A 26,277-nucleotide genomic window follows, 5' to 3' on the forward strand; every position below is an offset into this window, starting at 1 on the left:
TCTAGATGTGATATAGTTTGATAAATTTATGATAGTTAATCCCCAAAATGGATTATTGTCATCCCAGGTGAAAGCCTTTATCCTGTCCTATTCAATATTTTTACTAACAACTTGAGTAAGAGTTCCTTTACAGTAAATAAAACAACCTAGGTAAATAGTTTTACACATGGCATAAAGCTGGCAGGGTTACTGAATATACCTGAATGTAACAATATATTAAAAAAATGGCACATGCTTATAATCCCAGCTACTCAAGAGGATGAGTTAGGAGGATCATAAGTTCAGGGTCAGCTTAGGCAGTTTAATAAGATATCCTGTCTTTTGCAAAAGAAAAAATGTTTTAGAAAGGACTGGGGATGTAGTTCGGTGGTAGAGCAGTTGCCTACCATGCACAAAGCCCTGGGTTCTGTCCCTAGTACTGAAAAAAAAAAAATTCTGAATGTTATAGAATAGTTCAAAATAAATATGATTAAGAATAAATAGAATATTGTAGACTCATAGGAATGATTTGACTTATTGAGTCTTGAAAAACCATAGCATGGTACATGATCCAAATTCCTCATATTATAGATGGGCTTAATAGCAAAGGCTTTTCAGGCAGAGACACAGTGTGAACAAATAGACTTTCAAAAACCAATATAGTGTTAAACTATGTTAATAAATGTGTATTTTTTCAGAATTAGGGAAGTAATAGTCTAAATGGTTTTGAACTGAGCTGGAACATTGCACTCATTTTTGGGTACTGCATTTTAGATGGATATTGACAAATATATATTATAGAGGGGGATAATTATGGTGATATAGGATCTTAAAGTCATGTTATTAAAAAAATTGTCAAAGGACCTGAAATATTTTGTCTGGGAAAGAGAAGCTCACTTCAGATAATTTCAAGGGTCTGTCAAACAACAAGTCATACTTAATCTTTGTAGTTTTTGTACACAAGGCTGCTATATACAGTATTTTTTTTTCTATCTCTTTAACCCTCTCCCAGTTGCCTTTACTAAATTGTATTAATAGTATTTCACTTCAGCAATTCTAAGAAACTATCATATGGAAATAGTTTTTGTAGTTATTAAAAGTATAGTTGGAAACATGTTCATAATTGGAAGTTGCATTGAAAAACTCTTCTAAACTTTAGTTCCAGGAAAAATAGTTTTCTCTCGGCTTCCTTTCTTTTTGAAATGAAAACAATTTTTAATATTTTTAATAGAATAATCCTAGCAAAACTTAGTAAATTTATAACCAACATATTTGCTTCCACCTCTTTTTCTTGTTCCTGATTATTGCAATTTTTATTAAACAAGTAAATAAGTAAACATTCTCTGTACTTTGGGTGAAATTCTAAGATACAAGTTTAGTTTCACTACCATTTATTTTTTAAGTATTAGAACTTACAAATTAAAGTAATTGTTTTGTAATAATTACATTCCCAACAATGAAAGCTAAACTGGGCAGGTGTTAGTTAGCATTATTTACAGAAATACCTATAAATGAATTGAACTAGAAAAATTTATAAAACTTGTTGAAAGATTATTTTTCTGTCATGCTTCAGCATATATTTAGGAGAGGTATTCCATAAATACTACGAGGTAGTAAGGTTTAGCTAACCTGCTAACTAAAGTTCACTGAGAAAAGTATCCAAGGGAAGTACATTGAACAGTTAGGTAGTAAATTTTTATTGAATAATTCCTAAATATGTGATTAACTCTTGTTGTAACCTGGGTATGCTATTCCTTCCAAATTACATTACATTGCAATGGGTAGTCAAACAGTTAAATTAATTACTAAAATGCTATGCTCTAAAAATATTTTATATATAGTTAGTTCATATGATATTTAATGAGTTGACATTCACTAGGAGAAAAACTTTAACTCTTTTTTTCCCATGGTTTAAGTGTGGAACACCTATAAAAATTTAAACTTAGCAACAAATATATCACTTATGGTAACTTTGAAATAATATTTGAATATTATGTCCAAAGAATTGAAAACTTGGGACTTAATGAGTTAATAGGGATGGCATGATGTGGAAGTGAAATACAACATTTCAAAGCCAATATACAGCTCTCTTGAGCTGAACTTTTCACATTCTTTATCTTCCTTTGCGCTTGCCATTCATGGGAACTTATTCTCTCCATTTGTATATTTGATAAAATTATGGTGGAATTCAGATTCCAGCTAAGGTTAATATTTCTGTGGCAAGTTTTGGGTTTAATTTTATAGGACAAAATAGAAATGTACCACAGTATTTTCAGTCTACTCAGGATTACTAAAAACTTGTTATTAGGAACAGAAATATATTTCCAAATCATAAACTCTCCAAAAAAATTTTTTTTATCCTTCCAAAGTTTCTTATTACATCCTCTTCACAGAAATTTAGTGTTTAGCATGTTCTACTTTGGTTCAGCCTGATTTCAAATTAGGAATTTGGAATTGGCCGTTTTAATTTATTAACACATTAGTTCATTCAGCATTTTTTATGTCTGTTACTTAACAAACCCTCTACTTGGTTCTAGGACTGTGGAAATGATTGTTACTTGCCTTCCAGGAATAAACATTCTAGAAAAGAAGAAAAAGAAAAGTTATGAACCAATAAGTATAATATATTATGACATGTGCTCTGATAGTGGTAGGCATAAATTTATATCATACCTATTAAATTTAACTTAGTATCTATCTTTAAATGCATACTATTCTTTCTTTTTTTCTTTTAGGTCCTTTTCCATGTGATATATGTGGACGTCAGTTTAATGACACTGGAAATTTGAAACGCCACATAGAATGTACTCATGGTGGAAAAAGAAAATGGACTTGCTTTATTTGTGGAAAATCAGTACGAGAAAGGTGAAGATTTATCTGCATACATAAATTTTATCACTTTTATGTAAAAATGATTATGAATTTGGCTTACGAAGTGTAGAGTAACTCAACACAAAATACTTGAATTCTATTTTAGTTTAAAATATGAGGAAAAAAGAAATTATATGAAATATTGTAGCTAATGACATGGAGTCAGAATTTTCGGGTTTAGATAATTGATTTTACATAAGTTTCATTTTCTTTTTGAAATCTTACTAAAATACATTAAAGACTTTGTTTTTTAAAGACAGTAAGCTCCAAAGACAGGGAGAAGAGAAAGGTAACAAGGCAACACAGATTTAAAAGCCATATAGCAGGTAAATCACTGGTAACTGACTTAGATCTGAGAAAAGACAAATTCCAAAGTGCCATTGGAGAAATAGAAAAAAACCTAGTTTGTCACAGGGTCCACACAATGTATAGTAACTAGCAGTATTGAGTACCACTGGAACTCAGCTGAAGGAGAGACAGATCAAAAGCACTAAGTAAGTAAGTACTTTGAAAGTTTTAGAAGTTAGATGATTAGATTCCCTTCCACAGACCAAATGTGCCATATTGTTACTTGATTAAATGCATTCTGAATGCTGAAAGGAGTGAACCCTAGGGTTTCTCGTGCCAGTATCTTGTTCCTATCACTTAATTATGAGCAGATAGTCAAGTATTATAAGACAGAGGAAAACCTTTAACATGGACAATAGATTACAACACAAACGGGGTTTTAAAAAAGACTGTAAGGAAGTAGAAAGGAAGAAGAAAACTTTTTTTAAAGTAAACAATTACTTATTGTTTCCCCAGTTGAAGATATAGAATCCATTAAATAAGAGTAGAATGCTGTATGAAAGGATCACTGTAATAAATCAAAAATTCAAAATTCCTAAGAAATTCAAAAACAATGGCCAAAGTATAGATCTCAGAGGAAGAACAGAAAGATAAATAGTGGAGGAAAAGAAGGTACAGAAATATAAAAAATAAAGATTAGAACTTTAGAGGACCAAGCAAATCTAGCATCTGAATAGGAGTTCCAGAAAGAATAGAAAAACATGGAGGCTGGAAGTTTGTTTTTAATAATGCAAGATGATATCCTGAACTGAAGGATATGAATTGCCAGATAGAAATGACGTGGCAATTAGATGAAAATATACATCACTGATATTTCAGAGCACCAGGGACAAAGAGAAACTTTTAACAACCTTTTGGTGGAGAAGGGTCACATACATTGAATAGAATTACTTGGACTTTCCTCAGCAGCATCACTAGAAATAAGATGATGTAGCAGTACTTTGAAAATTCTGGAAAAAAAATAATCCCAACTTAAAATTCTTAAACATTTGTGTCTGAGAATAGAACTTGACACATTTTCATGGTGTCAGAAAATTAGCTTTTATTGTACTGTTTCTCATGAACTAATACAAGGGTATGTACTACCAAAATGCAAGAATAAACTCACAAAGGGAAAGATGGACTGCAGGAAAAGGGAGTTGTAACACAGGAAACAAGCAAAGGGCATTGACAGAAAGATGGTACATGAAGAGAGACCAAGATATCAGATGTGCGACCTATGTAATGGGTAGTCCATATGGGTATTTGTGTGGTCTAAGACTTGTTGAGGGTTGTCATTGCTTAAATTTCTTGCTAGCAAGTTTATCTTTTAACTAGGGAACAGAATGCTAGAGAACGGCTGACTTCTTGCCTGTATTGACTCTTTAGGACCTCTGCGTGCTAATATAATGTAAGGGCTAATTTTTATGCCCTTCTGCTTGATTTAATTGAGGATACTTAATACACTTCACAGAAATGTTATTTTTGGGCTATCCTCAGAATAAAACAACAACAAAAAGAGGGAATGGTTATTTCTGAGGAGGGAGGAGAAGGATGAGATTAAGAAGCATATGGAGGCATTTTAAGGTACAAGCAAGTAATGTTCTAATTCTTAACCTGAGCATGTACTTAATATTATTTTTAAACAGTACATACAAAGTTTTTACACTTCAGGATGTGAAAGTTTTATAGTCTAAAGTAATTAGAAATGTCATTGTCTTAAAATAACGGATATGATGGAGGAATAGGAAAATCAGTACATTATATAAAATCATATTTATACATTGAAAAAATATAGACTATTGTATGGACTATTAATTAATTTTTCAACTTACAGATCTTTCTGTAAAACAAAAAGGAAATAAACCAAAAGAAAAACAAGATAATTCTTCTATCTTCTTTAACTATGTAATAGGTAGAGGTCTGGTTATCTTTTGGCTGGTTATTTTCCACAGAGCCAGAACTGTCACTTGTCAAATGTTGGTGGTCCTTGTGAAGTGCACCATCTGCTGGTGGAGCTCTATCTTCATTTCATATTCAGCCTTTAAACTCACTTGATAAGGGGACTGAAATTAAAAAACAAAGTAGTGGTAACAGCCAGAAGCCTGCAAAGTTCAGTCTCATTTGCCTTTCATTTCCTTTCCCCTTATAAATAACATGTCCATCTTTACTTATTACTGTAGTGTATGGGCAAATTATGAATGTTAGAATTACAGGGACTACTGGTTTTGGTTTACTTAGAACTGTAATGGTTACACACTAGCATATCCAGTTTAGTGGTACTGGAAGACCTAGAATAGCAGAAATTATATCCTTTATATAGGTTCCTTTTATACATAAGCACCTGAAAATCAGAAACACCTGTAATGTTTTCTTTGCCTTTAAAACATTTTTTTAACAAGTAATGAGCACATATTTGGAAAGAATGATAAACTGAATTCCTTAAATATTTTCAAACCTTCTCCAAAATCCACAAAAGTTTTAATTCAGCAGTGACAATAGAGAATTTTTTACTTAAACCTCTTCAACATGTGCTTAAACTGTACAATTAAATATCTAAGCAAACTGATAACAACGCCATAGTTAATGTTTTCATTTTATTTTTTTAAGGAGAAAGACATAAACATATTTGTATATTGCTGAGAATAGTTCAGTAGAGAGCAAAAATACTGTAGGAAAAAGAATTGCTATAATATCTGTTAGCTTGAACACCATCTACTAATCTTTCTAGAAATCTATAGTATATACATGGGTATATAGTAAAACTTTAAAATGTATTTTTAACACAGAACTACTTTGAAAGAACATTTGAGAATCCATAGTGGAGAAAAGCCTCATCTTTGTAGTATTTGTGGACAAAGTTTTCGACATGGAAGCTCATATAGGTAAGTAAAGCCATTTTCTCCTGTGTGAGGTAAGATAAAAGTATGTCTCCATTTGAGTTCTGTTTTCTTCGGATTTCTTTGCTTGTTGAATATTTCTAAACATGATATGTAAAGTTGTGCAAAATACTGTACTGAATAGTTCTTTTCTCTACAATTTTTAATATTTATCTACATTCTTTCTATAATAATACTCTTTTTATAAAGAGTATTATTAAATGTTTCATCATTGCCAAATTTACTGAAGGTTTTACTAAGTTATCATTATTTAAATTTTATTTTCTTGAATGAAAATTCATTTGGAACTCTTTCAAACTTGGTGTTTTGTTTTGTTTTGTTTTGCGGTACTGAGGATCCAACCCAGGGTCTAATAAGCATTGTTAGACAAGTGCTCTACCACTGAGCTACATTCCCAGCCCTATTTCTTCATTTTCTTATTATAGAAAAATATCTTTAGTTTAAAAATATGGCAAATTTAAAAACTCTAGAATTCTCAATTTTAGAAAGTCTTTTGTGCATTCAGTGTTACTTCATTGTTTTTATGAATTTCTGACCTCATTTGAAGTTTATGAAAATATGTTTTCTACATATATAACTACATTTTGGAAATGCTTGTATAATTTTAACTTTAATTAATGCTTTCTAGAGTTTTAATCTTAAGGCTTTAGTGTTTACTCTTTCATTTATTATTCACCTCTTAAATTTAGACAGATTATTTTTCCTTTAGATGCAGTCCAGTTATATTACTGATTTTAGTTATGGTAGAATCAACATTGTTTTGGCAACTTGAACAGGAAAGCTGTTCATTTTACTAGGAGATATAGATAGATAGATAGATAGATAGATACACACACACACACACACATATATATAGACCCACATACATGCACACACACACACACATATATATATGTATATATATAGATATTAGATTGTAAGGATAAAAAGATTCAAGTTAAATGAATTTTAATAACCTCAACCTTTATAATCTGTCTGAATGACTATAAAAGGAGCCCCATTTTTTTCAACTTGTGTGAGGAATGGTAAAGTGTGATTTGCATAATGTTGAGTTCTTTTAAAATACAGTAAATTCTCAACTATCAACTTGTAAGTGATATCAATTGTCCAGAATAGTATTATTTGCTGTGTCATTTGTTATCATTATATGCTTAGTCACTTGTACAGTTACACCATTTGTCTGATTCTGTTTCCTGAAATATTTCTCCTTTTGATATTTCTAAGACTTGACCAGTCAGATAATAACCCCAGATGTTTGGTAAATTCACTGAAGTAGATTTAAGATCTAACAGGTTGGGAAGAAATATTATCCATAAGTGGTTTAAGCATGTGCAAATGCTTTAAGGTACAAGCAAGTGATGCTTTTTTGGAAGAGGTGAATAGAACCCTGGGGTCAATCAATAGAAGACTGAGAAAGGCTCTGAAAGTCACAGATAAACAGTAGATGGTGTTTGAGGGTGGTTGGGTAGACAACCCATTTTTCATTATTTATTCATCATTTATTCATTATCAAGTATTTGTCACCAGTTTCAGTAGTCTTCAATTTTTTTTTACAGGCTTCACTTACGAGTACATCATGATGACAAAAGATATGAGTGTGATGAATGTGGAAAAACATTTATTCGTCATGACCACCTTACAAAGCACAAAAAGATACATTCAGGTAGGCTATATTTTGTATTTCTATTTCTAGAATTTTTTAATACCTGAAAAGAACATCATAATACATCATGTGTACATTAACTGTAGTTTTAATAATTTGACATATTTTGATCACTTCTTTGTAATGCTGATCCTAAAAACCTTTCTGAAAGAAGCATCTGAAAGAGAAGTAATTTTATGACATTCACTGAAATTTTATGTTTTATAATTCTTATTTGTTCACCCTTTGTGACTACAAAGTATAGTTTAAAATTTAATTTTAAACAAATTCTCAAAATTGGCAATTTTCACATCATGTTGATATGTGGAATAATCGCTGTTGGCACTTCCCTAAAGGGCGAAACCATGATATGTCCTACTTTGTATTTGAGAACTAGCAAAATTTTGGGTTTTTAAGGAAAATTATTGTAATTATGTGGTAATGTTTTTGTTATAGTGAATTTTGAAAGTATTTTTGGAAAAGAGTACTTTAATAATCCTGAGCAATTTCAGATCTTTATAATTTTACATTCTGGGGATTTTTTTCATATATTCCTCTTAGATTGATATTCAGGAAGTGCTAAGAGAGTCAACTATATGAGCACAATAATGGGAAAGAGCCATCTCTATGAGCATAGTAGAACAGTAGAACATTATTATTACAAACATAATTTAAATATAAAATCTACAACAAATAATAGTTATTTTCTTTAATGATATCAGTGAGGCAAGTTGCAGTTATTTTCACTGTTTAAAAAATTTTTATCTTTTATTTTTTGATACTAGGGATTGAACCCAGGGGTGCTCAACCGCTGAACCACATCCCCAGCCCTAATTTGTATTTTATTTAGAGGCAGGGTCTTACTGAGTTGCTTAGCCCTTGCTTTTGCTGAGGCTGGCTTTGAACTCTCAGCCCTCCTGCCTCAGCCTCCTGAGCTGCGGGGATTACAGGCATGCACCACCATGCAGCAGTTATTTTCACTTTCAAGAAATATTAAAGTTCTAACAGGTTTTTCATTGGAATTATTCATTCTAGAGGTCACATGCATTAATTGCCTGCTGGTATTGAGACTGATTTTTAAAGACCAAGTATTTATAGGTAAATGTAAGAACAGGAAATCACCTAGGATTTTTCCATTACATTTCATTTTGGCTCATTGCAAAAGTAAGAAATCCCACAGATGAAAAAATCTTTTAAAAGCAAAGTACAAAGCTGAAAATGTTCAGGTTCTTTTTATAAACAGTAAAGCAATCTCATTTCAATGTACTGTATGTTCATTTGAGGTCAGACATATATGTTTATACATAAGTAACTAAAAAATAACCTGGATTTTAAAGTTATTTCATTTGTATTTCTCTTTTACATCGAAAGATAAGATTTGAAACCTGTAGCAGAAGAGTGTTCATTTCTTTTCCAAGCTGAAAAAAGATTCACATCCAGGAAATTAAATGCAGATTCCCTAAGGAAAGATGTTTAAGAAAAGAATATAAAGGAAATAGCCCAGAATAATAGTTGACTTTACTTTCTTGGTTTATTTTGTACTGTGCAATCTTATTGTTTGGTCATTTATTTATTGGGGAGGGAGAAGCAAACTGAAATGTGTATTATAATCAAAGTATTTGGAACTTTATTTTTAGGTGAAAAGGCTCATCAGTGTGAAGAATGTGGAAAATGTTTTGGTCGTAGGGATCATCTCACTGTTCATTACAAAAGTGTACACCTTGGGGAGAAGGTGTGGCAGAAGTAAGTGAAAAAGCAAATTGTCTCATAATTACTACATAGGCTAAGTCTTGGTTGAGGAAGAGTTAGAGCTTTTGTTTAATTGGAGATAGGTTAATCAGTTGTTTTTTTCTAGTTTACCATAGTTTCTTTATAGTTTTTAAAGAATTGAGCAAAGTATATTGTTTTCCTGCTCGTTTCACTGAATTAGAAGAGTACATTGGTAGACATTGACTTTCACTTAATGATACTCTTGCAAATATCTTAGTCCTCACAATTAAATTTTAAATTTGAGATTGCTTAACTCAAAAATACTTCTTAGACACTACAGTATATTGCTTATTAAGTTTACTTTTGGGCAATTTATAGCTTTGTGTCTATGATTAAAAACAAGGGGCAATATTTCATTCCTTGAAATTTATTTGATTCATAAGTTCAAATATTGAATATTTATTAAGAAGTGAAATGATGAGAGCAATGTCAACTTTTTGATGAATATAAATTTTGAGATTACTGCAGTTTCTAATCAGCCTCTGTATTTGTTTCTTTAATGTTTTAATTGACATAAAGTGAAATTTTCTCTTTTTAGAGAATAGTTTTGCAAATCATGTAATCACCACCATCAAGAATACAGAATAGTTCCATAACCACAGAGTTACTTTCATGTTCCTTTGTACTCATTCGTTCTCTCCTTTAGCCCCACCATTGGTCTGTTTTTGTCCTTGTTAATTTTTTTCTCTGTATGTGTAAATAGCTGATACTAAAAGGTGATAAATAGTTGAAAATCTGAAGACTTCTTTTTATGGATTGTCGAGTATAACTGGAGGAAGAACCAGAGACAAGCTCCATACTTAAAGTGTCCATGTTTCTTTAGAGTTCTATGCTTTATTAATATGATAATTATATGTATAGTTTCAAAGTTGGAATTTATTTTCATTGTTATTAAAAATTATGTGGAAAAAGCAAACATTTTTATTTTCATAGATATAAAGCCACCTTTCATCAATGTGATGTTTGTAAGAAAATTTTTAAAGGAAAATCAAGTCTGGAAATGCATTTTCGGACACATTCAGGTAAGACTTGATGGGGACTTTATATATACTTTGATGTAATTTTTCAGGAGTGAAATATGTCCATATTTGTTCTTGGTTAAATCATTTTCCTCATTAAGATTTCCACTCAGATTGGAGTTCATATGAATAAGCAATATTGTGGTCTTCTAATTCTGTATTCTAAAAGCTTCAGTACTTTTGAATATCATTATTTAGAATTCAGAAAATTTTTCTCCCATGTAGCTTATTCTCATCCATACTTGTTTTGCTTGTGTAATCCTCAGAGTAATGATTATATATATTCTTCAACAATTGTCTTGTTGAAACAGTGATACATTCATTAAAATTGGCATAAACTGATATAAATTTGGGACTACATTTTAGCCTTGGTTGATTTTTAAGTTCAAAGTAAATTGTATTGTAGTATAGCATATAAAGTGTACAAATCTTAGTGGACAGCTCAATGAGTTTTTGTAATGAACATGTCAATGTAGCCACCCCTCAGGTCAACCTGTTGAATACTGCCAGGACTCGAATCCTCCTCCTGGGCCCCTTCTTGCAGAGATAATGACTGTGTTGATTTATATCAACAAAAATTAGTTGTGTCTGTTTGAACCTCATATAAATGGAATTACATAGTATGTACATTTTTTTTCAAGGCCTGGCTTTCACTCAATAGTCTGTCTATGAGATACTTTGATGAGTAGTTTATTTTTATTATCATATGAATATACCATACTTTATTTTGTCCATTCTACTTCAAAGGAAGCTTGGTTTTGTATTTGCTTTAGTTATTTGAACAATCTTGTCCATGTTTTTCCATAAACATATGCATTTATTTCTCTGATGTTATACTCATCCTGGAATTCCTGGCATATAGGATAGACATTACTTAACAGGTTTTTAAGATAATTGTGTCAGTTTGTACTATCACCAGCAGTGTAAGAATTCTAGTTGCTCCACATTTTCACCAACATTTATATTTTTTGTGAGTTACCCTGATGGATATGTAGCACTATTTGAAAGTAGCTTTTATTTGTGTCTTTGTGGGGAGTAAACCTTCCCATATTTATATTCTTACTGGCCATTTGAACATCCATTTTTATAATTATTCTCACTTTCTTAAATCAGATTGTCTTGTTTAATTCTTTCATAGGAGTTCTTCCTATAGTCATTGTTTTAGTCTGTTGCTGGATATATATATATATATATATATACATATATATATTTTTTTTTTTTTTTAACCATCATATTTAAATTTATGAATCTTGAGTTTTTGTTGTTTGTTATTAGGGAGGGATGAATATTCTGGGTTTTTTTTAGCATATAGTTATCTAGATGTGCTACCACTGTTTACTGGAAAGACTGTTCTCACTGCATGTCATTGATGTATTTGTTTAAAATTAAATGATCAATTACATATGTGTGGTTTGTCAATTCTATTTTGTTCTATTGAACAATCTGTATAGCCTTTTAAAGTTTTATTAATGTGATGTTATGTTTAGTTTTGAATGTCAAATCTTACATTTTTGGAATAAACCCAGATTGATTTATGATGTATTAACCTGTTAATAATGTATTATCCTGTTTCTCTATCATGATGTATTCAAGATATGACATTCTGTTCCTGATGTATTACTACCCTGTGTAGCTGAATTCAGTTTGTTTACTTGTTCTTCTTTCTTTTTCTTTTCTTTCTCTCTTTCTCCTTTTCTCTCCATGTTCATGAGACGTACTACCTATATTTTTTTCCTTGTAAAGTCCCTGGTAGACTTTGTTATAATGACACTGGTCTCAAAAGAATGACTTGGAAAATAATACATCTTTTTGAAGCACCTACAGGATTTTATGTAAAATTGGCATCATACTGTCAGTGTTTGGAAGAATTCACTGGTAAATCCCTCAGAGTTATTTTCTTTAGAGAAAGATTTTAATTTTTTTGCAGTGTTGGGGATGAAACCCAGGGTCTTCTGCATGCTGGTCAGGTGCTCTACCACTGAGCTATGTCCCCAGCCTAATTAAAGATTCCTTAATAGTTATGGAGCTATCAGATACTCAGTTTCTTTTTTGACTTTAAGATATGCTGTGTGATCTAAAGGACCAAATCTATAGGGAGAATTCAGGGTATTTTAATTTACTTATCTCTTTGATGATTATAGGATCTTTGGTTATATTCTTTTTTCATTCCCATTATTGATAATGTGTCTTTTTTTTCTGGAGATATATTGATTTTACTAAACTTTTCCAAAAAACCACTAGGTTTAACTGATTTTTTTTCTTTGTTGATTTGTTGTATATTTCATTTCTGTTTTGTCTTTCATATTCCTTCTATTTGAGTTTAATTTGTCTTGTCTTAGCTTTTTTATGTGTATACCTAAGTTATTAAATTTTAACCTTTTTATTTTTTACTGTATATTTTAAAGCTCTACATAATGATTTGATTACATTGTATACCTCAAGTTTTGTATTTCATATTTTCACTATAATGCCATTAAAGCGATTTTTCTGACATTTATTCTGATTTTTTTATCTTGTTTTATCTAGAACTGCCTTATACAATTTCTAAATATTTGGGGAGTTTCTAAGCATCTTCATATTACAGATATCTAGCTTAATTTCACTCTTGTCTGAGAACTTGTTCAATTGTTCAAATATTCTACATTCTTATTTTTTCATTTTTTTATGTTACTGAGAGATCTATGATAAAATCTCTAATTCATTGTAAATTCTCTGCTTTGCCTTTTGATTTCTTCTCTTTTTCTTTGGCTTCATATATTTTGAGGTTAGGTTCTTGTTATATCTTTCTACTGAATGGTTCTTATTATTATAAAATATCTCTATAAGGATAAACCTTTCTATCCTGTTTCTCTGTATGCTTTTACCTGGATATTTTCTATTGATCTAGCTTTCATGTTACTAATCTTTTCTTCTGTAGCATCTTATTTGCTGTTAAATACATCTATTAAATGGTTATCTTTGTTTTATTTTTCTAGTTTTCTTTTCCACACATTCCAATTCCTTGGTGAACTTTTCTGTTATCTTCCTGAACATATTAACCATATTGATTTTAATGTTGTAGCCTTATAAATGTCTTTAATGTCTTAGCACTTTGTACCTTTGGGTATTCTGTTATTTTTTCCTGTCTTGTTATTTGATCACTTGTTCCTGTTTCTGGCATGCCTGGTAATTTTGTACTGGATTTTGGATTTTGTGAATTAAAAATTATAGAAGCTTTTGAAGGTGTTTTTTTTTTCACAGATTTAATATTCTTCTCACAAGCAGATTAAGTATGAGATGTCCTTGCTCTATTTCTTGTATATTTCTGGTCTTTCTTCTAGTTCACTATATTCTGAGTTCTTTACTGAATGAATACTATTTTTTATCATTCCTCACTATGAAGCGTCCTGAATTCTAATCTCTGTCCCCAGCACCCTTGGGGTTGCTGAAATAACTCAATCCTTTAACCTCTCAGCCCCTGGTTTCCAGCTGTTTAAGCCCGCAAATGTGCATCCTCAGAACTGGCAAGTATAGATATTTTGGTTCATTTTTCTGTCCCTTTTTTTTTTACACTTCTGCCCCTCAAGTCCTTGATAGTCCAAAGCCCCAACTTTTGTCTTCTTATTCCAGTGAGATTTCCTCAAGCCCTAAGCTGCAAATTGTCCTCATTTTCCCATAAACTAAATCTGAAAGTGCACTGAAGAGAGAAGAAAGCACCTCCATACTTCCTGTGTCTCCAGAACCTTGGTCCCATGGTTCTGGCTGACTTGGTTGTGCTTTAGTTCCTGTAAAGAGTAGGCTTTTTGTGTTGTGTTTTGATTTGTTTTGTTTGTCAATCTTTTATCTTCCCCTTACTCTAACAAGAAACATGGTAATGATATAAACTCTCAAATCTGAAATAAATGCCCCCATTACATTTTAAGTACTAAATTTTAATATCTAAAGATATTGGCTTTTTCTACTTGTGTATCTTTATGCATCCCAGACTTGTTTTATACATTTCATAATGTCAGCATTTCCTTTATGGAATTTTTTCTTTTTACATGCCCAAATTTATTTTTCTATTAAAAATGGCATTTGTTTAAAATAATAATAGAAACTTCTCATAGGAATATGCCTATGACGTATATATTTTCTAAAACTATTGTTGCACACTAAAACTAATTGACTCGTAAGTTAAAGAAAGAAAAGAAGGAAGAAAATCTTTGTATTTATAAAAGCATTTTCATGAAGACACTCATAGAAACCATTATAGCTGATATTATGCCAAAGTAAAACACTTAAAACTCACATTTTTATCTTTAAAAATTAAACCTGTACTTTTTGGTGGTGTTAGTTATGCTGTGGTAGTTTTTTTTTTTTTTTTCCAAGGACAAAAAGAATGCTCCTTGCATGGCAAATTTTGATGTCAGGGATTTATAGAGAGAACTTATAATTCTTACATTTTGATAGTATAAGCTTTTTTCTCTCAAAGCACTATGAAGTTTGTCTTATCTCTGATTCTAGGCTTTCAGCTGTAAAATCAAACATCAGAGACAGTGCATGGTTAAAAAGTACTTCCATTTCAGAAATGTTACTTCATGTCTCACTTTCATTCTAGTAACATCAGTAATTCTTTAGTCTAGAACCAAGTTGAAATCTAATGGTACCAGGTTCCCAGCATCCCCATCTATATTAATTTTATCAGTGGTTTTTCAAAGTTTCAAAGCTACAAAATATTAAACAATAATACTTAACAAATAATCATGTGAAGTTTATGTCTCGGTTCAAAGATAGTTATCTCTTTAATTTTCTAGAAGAATTGATTATGTTTTAAATGGAGAACTGAAGAAGATAAGGATAACAAACCTATATAACAGTAGATATGTAATCTCACTTGATTTTAAAATGTACCTTTGTTTGTATCTATTACAATATTAGCATACCTGGATTTATTAGTTTTCTGTTGCTCCAGTAACAAACACCACAAACTTAGCAGCTTAAACAGTGCATATCTGTGAATTTGTAGTTCATTGGGCTAAGATCTGGGTGTTGGTAGGATCATATTTTTTCTGGGGCCTCTTGGGAAGAATCTGTTTACCAAGTCCTGAGGTTACTGGCAGAATGGAATTTTTGGAGTTACACAACTAGGTCCAAAGTTCTAATTTTCTTGCTAGTGGCAAGCTAAGAGCCTTTTATAATTTTTAGTATCTACCATATTACCTGGGTCCTGGCTCCCTTCTTCCATTTTCAAAGCTAGCAATTTGGGGCTGAGTTCTCTTGTCACATGTTTTTCACACACTGTTTGCAGTTATCAGACACTACTTATGACTTTTTCAGTTATATTGGGCTCACCTCAATAATCCAATAAATCTTTCCATTTCAGATCTTAACCTTGATCATATCTGCAAAGTCTCTTTTACTGTGCAGGGTAATGTATTCACAGCTTCCATGGATTAGATTGAGGGGCCATTATTCTGCCTACCACATTGGCTAGGGTTTTTTTTTTAATGCTTTATATAAAAAAGCAAATTAAACTATAGCGTGAGAACCTGACTCAGGAATTGAAAACTGATCTAACCTTCTTATTCTTTTCTATTGGCTTTTCTTATTTTGACCTTGGGCTAGGGATGATTATTACTACTTCTCATTCTGATCCCAGATTGATCAGAGTTGCTGTTATGATGTTTATCTTCCTTGGATGAAAGAAAATCAAATGTTTTAGTTTAATGAAACTTTTAGAGGGTACAGTGGGAATAAAGTAAGCAACAATAATAATTCGCTGAGGTTTACGACATAATATGTGCCAGGTATAGTGCTGAGCAGTATTATTTCAGTTTCTCATTTTTTTCATGTTACAGGTGAGGAAACTAGACTTAGTGTAAGTTGTTTAGCTTGCTTAAGGTTTGGCTACTAAGTTGTGTAGCCAGAACTCAAGCCAGATCTTTCTGATGTTTAATTCTCTTCATTGCTTTACTTTACTGTCTCTCTTTTGTGATAGCATTTAATTTAATATTATTGTTGTTATTAAGGTCCTGCAGTATGCAGATGGAAACCTTGCTATTTAAATTATCATCTTATCAAGCGGGTCCATTGTACAATTAATTTTATTTTTGTTCATACAGGTGAAAAACCATACAAGTGTCAAATTTGCAATCAGTCTTTTAGAATTAAAAAAACCCTAACAAAACACCTGGTTATTCATTCTGATGCCCGGCCTTTCAACTGTCAGCATTGTAATGCAACATTTAAGCGGAAAGACAAGTTAAAATACCATATTGACCATGTTCATGGGATAAAGTCTCCTGATGATCCTCTCAGTACTTCTGAGGAAAAACTTGTGTCGTTGCCAGTAGAGTACTCATCTGATGATAAAATCTTTCAAACAGAAACAAAACAATATATGGACCAGCCCAAAGTTTATCAACCAGAGGCCAAGACTATGTTACAGAATGTATCTACTGAAGTATGTGTTCCAGTAACATTGGTTCCAGTTCAGATGCCTGACACTCCAAGTGACCTGGTGCATCATACTACCACACTTCCACCATCTTCTCATGAGATTCTGTCACCACAGCCACAGTCAACTGATTATCCACGAGCAGCTGATTTAGCTTTTCTGGAAAAATATACTCTTACTCCTCAACCTGCAAATATAGTTCATCCAGTCCGACCTGAACAAATGCTAGATCCTAGAGAACAGTCTTACCTTGGAACATTACTGGGCCTTGATAACACTACTGCTGTTCAGAACATTTCTACTAATGAGCATCATTCATGAGTAAACATTCCACAAACTTTTTGATGGTTATGTGCTAAATGGTAGCCAAAAGCTGATGGCTTTTAAACTAGTAGGGCTGCTAGTTTTTCATTTTCTCTAGTTTCTCAAGTCCTCAGAACAGTTTCAGATCAAGAAAACAGCGTGTCTCTGTTGACTGAATACATGAATATTTGGACACAATTTGGCATAATATTTAAAGTAAACATTTTTGTGATTTTTTAAATTATTAGTGCTAATTTTTAATAGGTTCTTGAACTTTTAAGAATTATTAGCTACTGACATGGGTTTTTTTTTTTTTTTTTTCTTTTTAAATCATCAGTGGAAATTTTTATTCTTTAGCCTTCTTTTTTTCCTTCCCCATTTTACAAACAAACTTAAGAACCATGTAGCCCTTAAAAAAGAATGTGGAAGTATACTGATAATTGCAATTCTTCCTCATCCTAATTTAAGATTATTATTTTATCCACATTTTTAATTGGAATTAAGAATTTGAATATATAAGAAAATCTTTTTGGGTTGTCTTGCCATCTCTTCATAACTTCAGGTTATAATCAGCCTTTTGACATACATATTAGCAGAAAGCTAATTTATGTAAGATTAGCATGTTAAAGGAAATGTAGGATTGAAGTGATAATCCAGATGTTCGGGTTTTGCCTACACTTGAGTTATTATGAATAATAAATGCGACCATTGATCTAGTCATTAAATTATACAAGTTTAAAACTTGTTAGATGAAAAATATGACAGCCTTACTAATCTTCAACATAAGTTAACCTTTTGAATTTTTGTCATTTATTTCAGAAATGTTAACAATATGTCATAGCATATATCTTCCTCTCATTAAGGAAGGAGCAGTTATGAATAATTAGTGACACAACTGAATGCACTACTTTGGGTTTCATTTACTTTGTCTGAAACTGGGGTACAAAACCTACTTACTTCATGTATAATCATTAGAAAGGTGCCAAATCAATTCTAAAATTTGCACCTACTTTAACTTAATTTAATTGAAAGGAGCTACTACTTGTTTACAGATTCACATACAATCCAAATCTTTATTTTTACTTTCATATAAGCCTAATGTTTATAATTATCCTTGATTCTTATTTTTGTATGAGACACAAATTGAGGACTTGGAGAAAAGAAATAGCAGTTAACAGCAAAACCTCACTGATTGAATTTAACTGAGGAAAAAGATCAAAATTATAGAATACCTTTAAAGATATGCACTTTCCATATTTTCAAGTCAATTTAAACTTACACTAGGATAATGTTTCCTAGTAGGATTGCTTGAGGATTAGACTAGGCAGGGTTGATTTATTATTGATTTGCCATTTGTATGTAAACTACTGGAAAATAGCAATTCTCAAAAGTTTTCCATTTTAGTTTTGTTTACACTCCCAATTGCTTTAAGCACTTTTTTGTGTGTAAACTGTAAAGTCTGGCCTGGCCCTTGTGAAAAAGAAAATCACAAATAAAATAATGAACTTTTTGTGAATAAAATTTAACCAATTTGTAATGGAGGAAACCTTTGAAGCACTTAAGAAATGAAGGTACTTTATAGGAAATTTTGCCATATTAGTGATAATTAAAACAAAAGAGAAAGTGTTGAGAATTGAAGCATTAACCAAAGTAGCTCATATAAATAATAAAACCAACCTGAGTTTTGCCTCATTTATCAAGGTTTGGTTATAATTATCTTAGGACCAGTAGACATAATTTCTATATTCTTTCTTTTTCTAAAGCATTCTCATTTACTTTATGTGGAAATGTTATACCTGAGGTACTTATATGATTGAGCTTGACTATAAGGTACTGTTAGTCTAGTCTTTCAGATTGACTGTTAAAAATACGTTTATGATTTTTATTATAAAGACAAGATTTTAACTAAAAATCTTAACTATAATAAAAACAAATCATACCTAAAAATATACTCTGCCATTAATATATAAGCTAATGTAGAAAAATTTGGACTCACAGAAAGGCAAATGGTTTATATATGTGTATGTATATGGTATATTGTATATTTGGTGGCAGAAAAAGAGGATATTGCATTTTCACATTGAAAAGAATACTTTGCTGTTTGAAGGTATTTAGGGTTCTTTTAATAACGTCCTAATGTTTTAAATATATGGAATAATTATAGGGATCAGTTTACATAGAACTTTTCTGAGATACATCTCTTATGTAAAGTGAAATACAATTGTATGACTGTATTTAGTTATTATTGAAGATAATTTAAACTTGAATAGTGGTTTACTGTTTTCTAAAAATGCTTTCACGTATTATCTCATTTGAACCTCATAACCAGCTCTGAAATAGAAAGGACATGATGTATTCCTATTTTGTAGAGAAAGAATCTGAGGTTAAGATGAAAGGACTCATATAAGTTCATGTGGTCAATAAGTGGCAGAGTTACCAATAGGGAAGAAGAAAGTGGCATTAATGGTGGTTTACTGTGTGCCAGGGTCTAAATTCCCTCCCTTAACCATAACCCTATCTGGGAGGGAAAGAGTTTAATTTTTATGAAGAAACAACAAAAAGAAAACTAATCTGCCTTGAATTTCCAGAAATATTTGAAATTTTGAAATTGGGAAAACCTCATGGATTTGGGCAAACCGAATGTATATAAGCTTTTGAACTGAGCACAAAAAGCATAAAACAAAGCCTACTCTTTCAGTTGACCTTTCTATAACCCTGTAATTCATTTATTTTATAACTATACTTAAAATTTTGAATCTTATGTCTAAGTTTAGCCTCATTGAGAATTGTTATTTTATAAGCATAATTTATTATTTTAAGTTAAGTTTTTAGCAGATAGCAGTTAGCACTTAATCTGTAAATTGAATAATTTATCAAGTGCAGAAATTTATTAACCTAATCGGTTTTGACTTAAATGCACCAAAGATTTTTAGTGGGTATTAGTCTTAAAATTTTTAAATTCTTTGTTGTTTGAATAAGTATTTGTCCAAAGAAGCACAGTTGAAGTCCTAGGATAATGGGTTTAAAGAAAAAAACAAAAAACAAAAAAAAATTAGTTTGAATACTGAAATTAAGTATTAAATGTTTGTATGTATAAAAATAAAAGCAGACAAAAATACTCTGGGAATAGTATACTGACAAACCAATTATAAGTGAGAATACTACTCAGTTTTCTTAAGTTTAATTGAATGTTGTTTTTAGTGAACACTATCAAATGCTAAATAATAAGCTTATTTTTTACACTACGTTATCAAATAATTTTTGCCTTAGAAATTTTTGGGGGGTTAAGTTGTTATTTTTATAAAAAATCCCCACCTATTTTTTGCAGCCTAAAATACCATTTGAGATTAGGATTTGTTCCTCATACCAGCAAGACATAACCAATAATTATAAAGGGTAGTAGTTTTTGCATACTTTTGAGTAATTTAGACATTCACTGCTGAGAAGAGAGAGGAGTAGCAAAAGTAGGGTTTTAAATTGGTGCTTTAGTGCGTGATTTTCTTCTAAGTCATGGTAGGTCATGAAATAAGTACAAATGTTCTGTGAAACTTAAGGTGTCAAACATGTTTGCAGAGTGACTATAAAATGTTAGTTAAGGGCTAATAAATAATTAAACATCTTTTGTTGCTTTTCACTCTATAATTGTTAACAAATTAAACATGATTGAACCGATAAGTTTGTAAGCCTGAGTTTTCTTCCTGTCATATCACTCTAATATTATTGATGAAAAGTCAGGTTTTAAGCATTTGACAGTTTCCTTCTATACCATCCTTTCTTGACTGTTTTGTGCCTTTTCAAAGTGTTATACTTGCCTAGTTGATTCTACTAGCTAGATTATACTGGTTAATAAATCATTTTTTTGTTTTGTTTTGATTTGAGTTTCTTGTTTGTTATGGGTCTTATGTTTGTGTTGCCTGCTGGTTAGGCAACAACTTGTTTAGGTTGTTTTATGTTTAAATAGAAAAATTGGCACTTAAGTACTAGTGTGAACATTTGTTTTTATGATTTATATGTCATTTTAAAAAATCTATTGTAGCCTACATAGTTAACTGTGAAGTCACTCCTGGGCCTGTCTTTAAATACTTATTAGAAGAATCTGACAAATAAAATGAATATTGTGTCTGCCCCTCACCTTTTTGAATAATCATAACTACGCAGTTACCATAACCACACTGTTTGCACTGAGTGACTTCTTATTTTAGTTTGCCTAAAACTGAACAAGAGGTGATGGTTTGAGATTAGATTCCCATTAGGAGCAGCAATATCCCAACCAATATATAACTTGAGTTGATGAACTCAGGAAAAATCAGGATTTTTAAAGTTATATTTGGATATTCTGAGATTCAGTGCCAAATTTTAAATGAATAAAGTGTATTCTTTTTAATAAGGAATGAGTAGCATTTCTAAAACTTTGAGTAGTATAATGATAAATATTACTTGCTTTTAGTGAATGATGGATAATGTGAGAATAATTTTCTAATCAATATCTAGGAACTAGACAATTTTATAGATCCTACCCTTTTGCACATTCCCCTTGCTATAATCCATAGTGTTTTAGGGTGATCCTTGTTTATTTCCTCTAAAGTTATTTTTACTTAAAATGCTTTTCCCCTATCATTAGCATGCTTTCTGCTCTTTCTCTTTGAAAGTAGCATTACTAAGGTAGAAGTATTAGGATTAGGTTGTGTGGAAGATGGGAGCAAGAAAGTTTTTGTAGAGAGAAAGTTCTTGGATTTTGCTTACTCTTCATGTTTCAACTTGCTGTGTATTGCTCTTAAGTCTATGACTTGAACAATCCCCAAATTACTAAAATTTGGTCTCTGCAGCCATTTACATAAAGAGAAATTAAGGATTATATTCAGAGCAGAGAGGTTATTCAAAGATGAACCTAACCTTTTTTTTTTTTTCAAATTAGGTAAAAAACACTTTCAGGATTTGCATTACTGTTGGGGTTCCTAAAATGTGCTTTGAATGAAGAGCATGTGCACATCTCATTTTTAAGCCTCTGCTTGCTTCCTGTGCTTGGATTAAAGTTGGACAGTGTACACTGTGCTATGGAGTAATTATAAAATTTTTATTCCTTTCAATAATCACTCTTATGATCCCTATAGATAAAACTAAGAACAGTTGATGAGTGTGACTTCCAAAATAGAGAAAAATTACAAATCTGGGTATTTAGCTGCTCCATGTTGTGTAATAAATTTCTAATTAAGGGGATTTATGATGTACATTAAAATAGAAATGCTTTTGAACTTGTTTTCAGTCTCAAATCATAATTTTTGTTTTTAATTAAGGATACTTTTGAGAAATTACAAAGAAAAATCTGAAATATCAAAATTCATGATTGTCAACTGTATAAAATGTGAGTTTAATAGATATTTTGTCTCATGTTTCTTAAGTATAAATGTCTTTATAGAAAAATTCAGTTCCCTGTGAAGAATAGGAAATGTCTTGTATATTGAATTAGTTCTTTGTGTTATTTTGATATTTAAAATAAACAAAGTTCTTTGGTCCTAATAAAGCATATCTAGGTTTTATTGAATTACATTTCCATGCATGGGAACTCAGTATTCTGCATGCCTCTGTAAAACTGAATGTGAAGGCCATGAGATATGGAAAACCAACGATCTTGGGGCACACTTGTACTTTTATTTCTTAAAAATTACATATCATTTTAAAAATTTTATATATTAAATGTGTAAGCCTTAAACAATCTGATGATTTATAAGTGTCTAAATTCAAATATTAACGATTACTGTTTTGCTTGAAGTAGTCACAGTGTGCTTTTTTTTGTTTTGTTTTTTGTTTTTGGGTGCTGGTCATTGAACCCAGTGGCACTGTACCACTGAGCCACATGCCTAGCCCTTTTTGGTTTTTATTTTGAAACATGGTCTTACTATGTTGCTGAGGCTGTCCTCAAAACTTGCAGTCTTATTTCAGGCTCTCACTGTGTTTGTCCTTATGACGTTTATTGGAGAAAAATCTATAAAGTGTAGCAAAATTCCATTAATTAAATCAGTCATTCTGTATAATAGTGACAGTGGACATTCTTACCTCTAAAACACCTCACAAACAGAACTCTACATTCTGGTCATGGGAGAAATGATTGCTGGTTTAAGGCATAAACTGTATGCTAGAGGACAGTAGTCCAATCTTACAGACTATTGACTCCATCTGGCTCCATAACAGCCTTTAATAGGCCATCAATTCTATCAAGGCAGCTGCTTCTGAGTGTTACAACACCAGTAAATTCCATTTCTGCAAAGTGAGTCTGCTAATCATAGGCAATATTATATGTGATACTTAGTTATCTATTGCTATCTAGCAAATGATACCAAACTTAGTGTCTTAAAACAGCAGACATTTATTGCCTTGCAGTCCTGAGAATCAAGAATCTAGTCATGGGTTAGCTGGGTGATTTTGGCTCAGGGTCTTTCATGAAGTTGAAGTCAAGCTTTTAATCAGGGTTACACTCTTGACAGGATAGCTGTACTTCCAAGCTCACTCATGTGGCCTTTAGCCTAAGTTCCTCACCATGTGACCTCTCCACAAGGCTGCTAATGAATGATACGGCAGCTGACTCAGACCCACCATCAGAAAGCAATCCAAAAGAGTGACAGTATACCTAGGGTTTAAGTTCAGTCTTTTTATAACCTCATCTTGGAAGTGATATTGCATCACTTCTACAATACATTGTGAGTTACTAGTTCCAGTCTACATGCATGGGGCACAAACTCCCTCTTGAAGTAAGGAGTAGAAAAGAATTTTTTTGAGATATTTTGAAAACCATCACAGATTCATTGGTTATAGATTAAACTCTATAAATCCTTGGATAATGGTGGTAAGTACCGCAATCTATATTCAGAAAATGTTTTTGTTCCAGAGAGACAAAATATTGCCCCTGCCATGAATAAGAAAGGTTTAGTGTAACAACATGCCATAGGTAGTTGCCTGATGCCACTGGAAAATGAAGTTATTTGGGGGAAGTGGGTATCTGTTAGCAGGTTGGGCCCTCAACAGTGGCCTGTCACATCAGCTTTGGTAAGGGCAGACCATCTTTGAAGATATTCGTAGCCTCTGCCCACGCTGCTATGGCCATCTGGTAAGTGGGTTCAAGGAACAAGCAAATGGATCCCTTACTTAGAAAAGATTCTGACGTCCACAGGGCAGGGTCGTTGTTTTCACCTGGTTCTTAATCTCCTTCCCTGCCATGGATGTTTTCTGATATGTATTTACATGCAACTTAATTTTAACATCCTGTACTTATTTTGACAGGCCTTTTTATACGCTTCTTAGACTGGCTTGGCACCAATTTTCCATATTGATTTTTCCAAAGCTTTGAGCAGCTAACCAACCCCTTAGCAGTTGTCTGTGAGTCATCACAGCACTTTGCCTTAGGCTGTCTTCTGTATAAAGTAAACTACTAAATGTACTATCCAAAATTCTCAAAGAGTATTTTCCATCCATCACTAAGGGAAAGCTTTAATACAGCTTTGTTCACATCTGATCAACCATAGAGATCTATCCATAAACTAAAGTTTTTAGTTTCTTTGTGAAATCTTCATGAAATCTCCAATTTTCCCTATGCATAGTTTGAGAGGCAGAGAAGAGGTAAGAGAGGACATATATTATTTAGTCACTTGTTTGTGTAGCTTGTATATTTGGGATCTACATAGATCTGGTCTGGTATGTGCCATTTTTGATTGATAATGGAAGGTTGTTTGTTAAATCTAATTTTAGGTCAACAAACTTCTTCGTAAAGGACAAGAGACTAAATATTTTCAGTTTATGCGGGCCATATGATTTCTGTTACAACTATTCTGCCAATGTAGTGTAGTAGCAGTCATAAACAGTATTGTAAATTAATTGTCATGATTGTGTTCCAATAAAACAATTTACAAAAGAACAGCCAATGGGCCTCAGTTAGCTGATCCTATGTTAGGTGATAGTTGGTAACAGGCAGTTTGGATCACACAGTCCCTTATTATCCTATGAGTACATATTCAGTCATCATAATCTAGTAGCTAAACTAAGATGTTTTTCAAATAGCAGATGGTTGTCTGCAGAGAAGGCATAGCCTTATTCACAAACCTAAATCTTTGTGTCACGATACTTCTATGGAAATTTCCCAGAGCTTCTATTCCATGTCCATGATTATCATGGACACCTGAGCCTTCTATACCACGTTTCACAGGTAGCAAGGGAGCACACACTGCAGTCTGGACCTGCTGCAGAGGCCTTACTTGCTCCAGGACCCAGTCAAAAAAAAAAGTTCACTGGCTAAATGGATTGGTGAGACGCCCTAATAATATATGCAGTGCCTCCAAAATCTAAAGAGGTCTTCCAAATGAAACAAATATACAGTAGCTGCCTCTTTCTTTAGAGGGGATATCCTGACACGTCCTAGACCACTGGATCTGTGGATACTTTATTGATGCAGTGGAACCCTGAGCTTTGTCAAATGTTTTTTTTTCTTATCATCTGGCTTATGTTTGTTTTATTATTGGCATTTAGAGTGCTTGCTACTTTTGGGAGATACAACTCACCATGGACTCACATTCTTGCTGATTTTGCCAAAACTTCAATAATCCTGACTAATTTTTACCCTGGTCATTTCTCGGGATTGTGTTTTCAGAGAGCAATTGTGAAAGATGATGTGCTGTTTCCCTGCCTGAGCTCAGTGCTATACAAACAGTCAAATCTTCAGCTAGGTGTTCCTGTTCTGTAATACAACCTACTATGTGTGCAGGCATACATCATGGGCCAATTGCATTGCTCCCATAAGACTTGAGGGATAGGGCAAATCAGTGTGAATGAACATGCTGGCTGTCTAGCTCATGATTTTCTGTAACTAAAAGTCATTTGTCTTTAATCTAGGCCTCTCATATCTCCTGGCATTTATGAGATTAGCTTAAAAGTGGAATAAAATATCAGAGTTCTTGACAGCTACACCTTTTTCACCAAGTTTAATTAGTAAATGCTATGAACATAATGGACTAGCATGACATTTAAGAACTATTAAGAAGGTACAGCTCTCTCTAGACAATA

The 26,277-nt window shown here is 32.1% G+C and overlaps 2 protein-coding genes across 3 annotated transcripts in view; both read left to right on the forward strand.

Moving 5' to 3' along the window:
• Nucleotides 1-21,102, forward strand: part of ZBTB41 (zinc finger and BTB domain containing 41) — a 38,515-nt gene extending 17,413 nt beyond the window's left edge. For both annotated transcript variants that reach the window (XM_079107994.1, XM_079107995.1), the window contains exons 6-11: nucleotides 2,715-2,844; nucleotides 5,967-6,062; nucleotides 7,634-7,740; nucleotides 9,357-9,462; nucleotides 10,423-10,511; nucleotides 16,592-21,102. In XM_079107994.1, coding sequence (XP_078964120.1) covers nucleotides 2,715-2,844; nucleotides 5,967-6,062; nucleotides 7,634-7,740; nucleotides 9,357-9,462; nucleotides 10,423-10,511; nucleotides 16,592-17,247 — 1,184 coding nt within the window. In that variant the 3' untranslated portion in view covers nucleotides 17,248-21,102. The remainder of the gene's footprint in view (nucleotides 1-2,714; nucleotides 2,845-5,966; nucleotides 6,063-7,633; nucleotides 7,741-9,356; nucleotides 9,463-10,422; nucleotides 10,512-16,591) is intronic.
• The window catches only part of F13B (coagulation factor XIII B chain), a 370,477-nt gene that overhangs the window by 234,059 nt on the left and 110,141 nt on the right, over nucleotides 1-26,277 (forward strand). The gene's annotated exons all lie outside the window — the stretch shown is intronic.

The sequence above is a fragment of the Sciurus vulgaris genome, assembly GCF_902686455.1.
Source record: "Sciurus vulgaris genome assembly, chromosome: 12".
Classification (NCBI taxonomy): domain Eukaryota; kingdom Metazoa; phylum Chordata; class Mammalia; order Rodentia; family Sciuridae; genus Sciurus; species Sciurus vulgaris.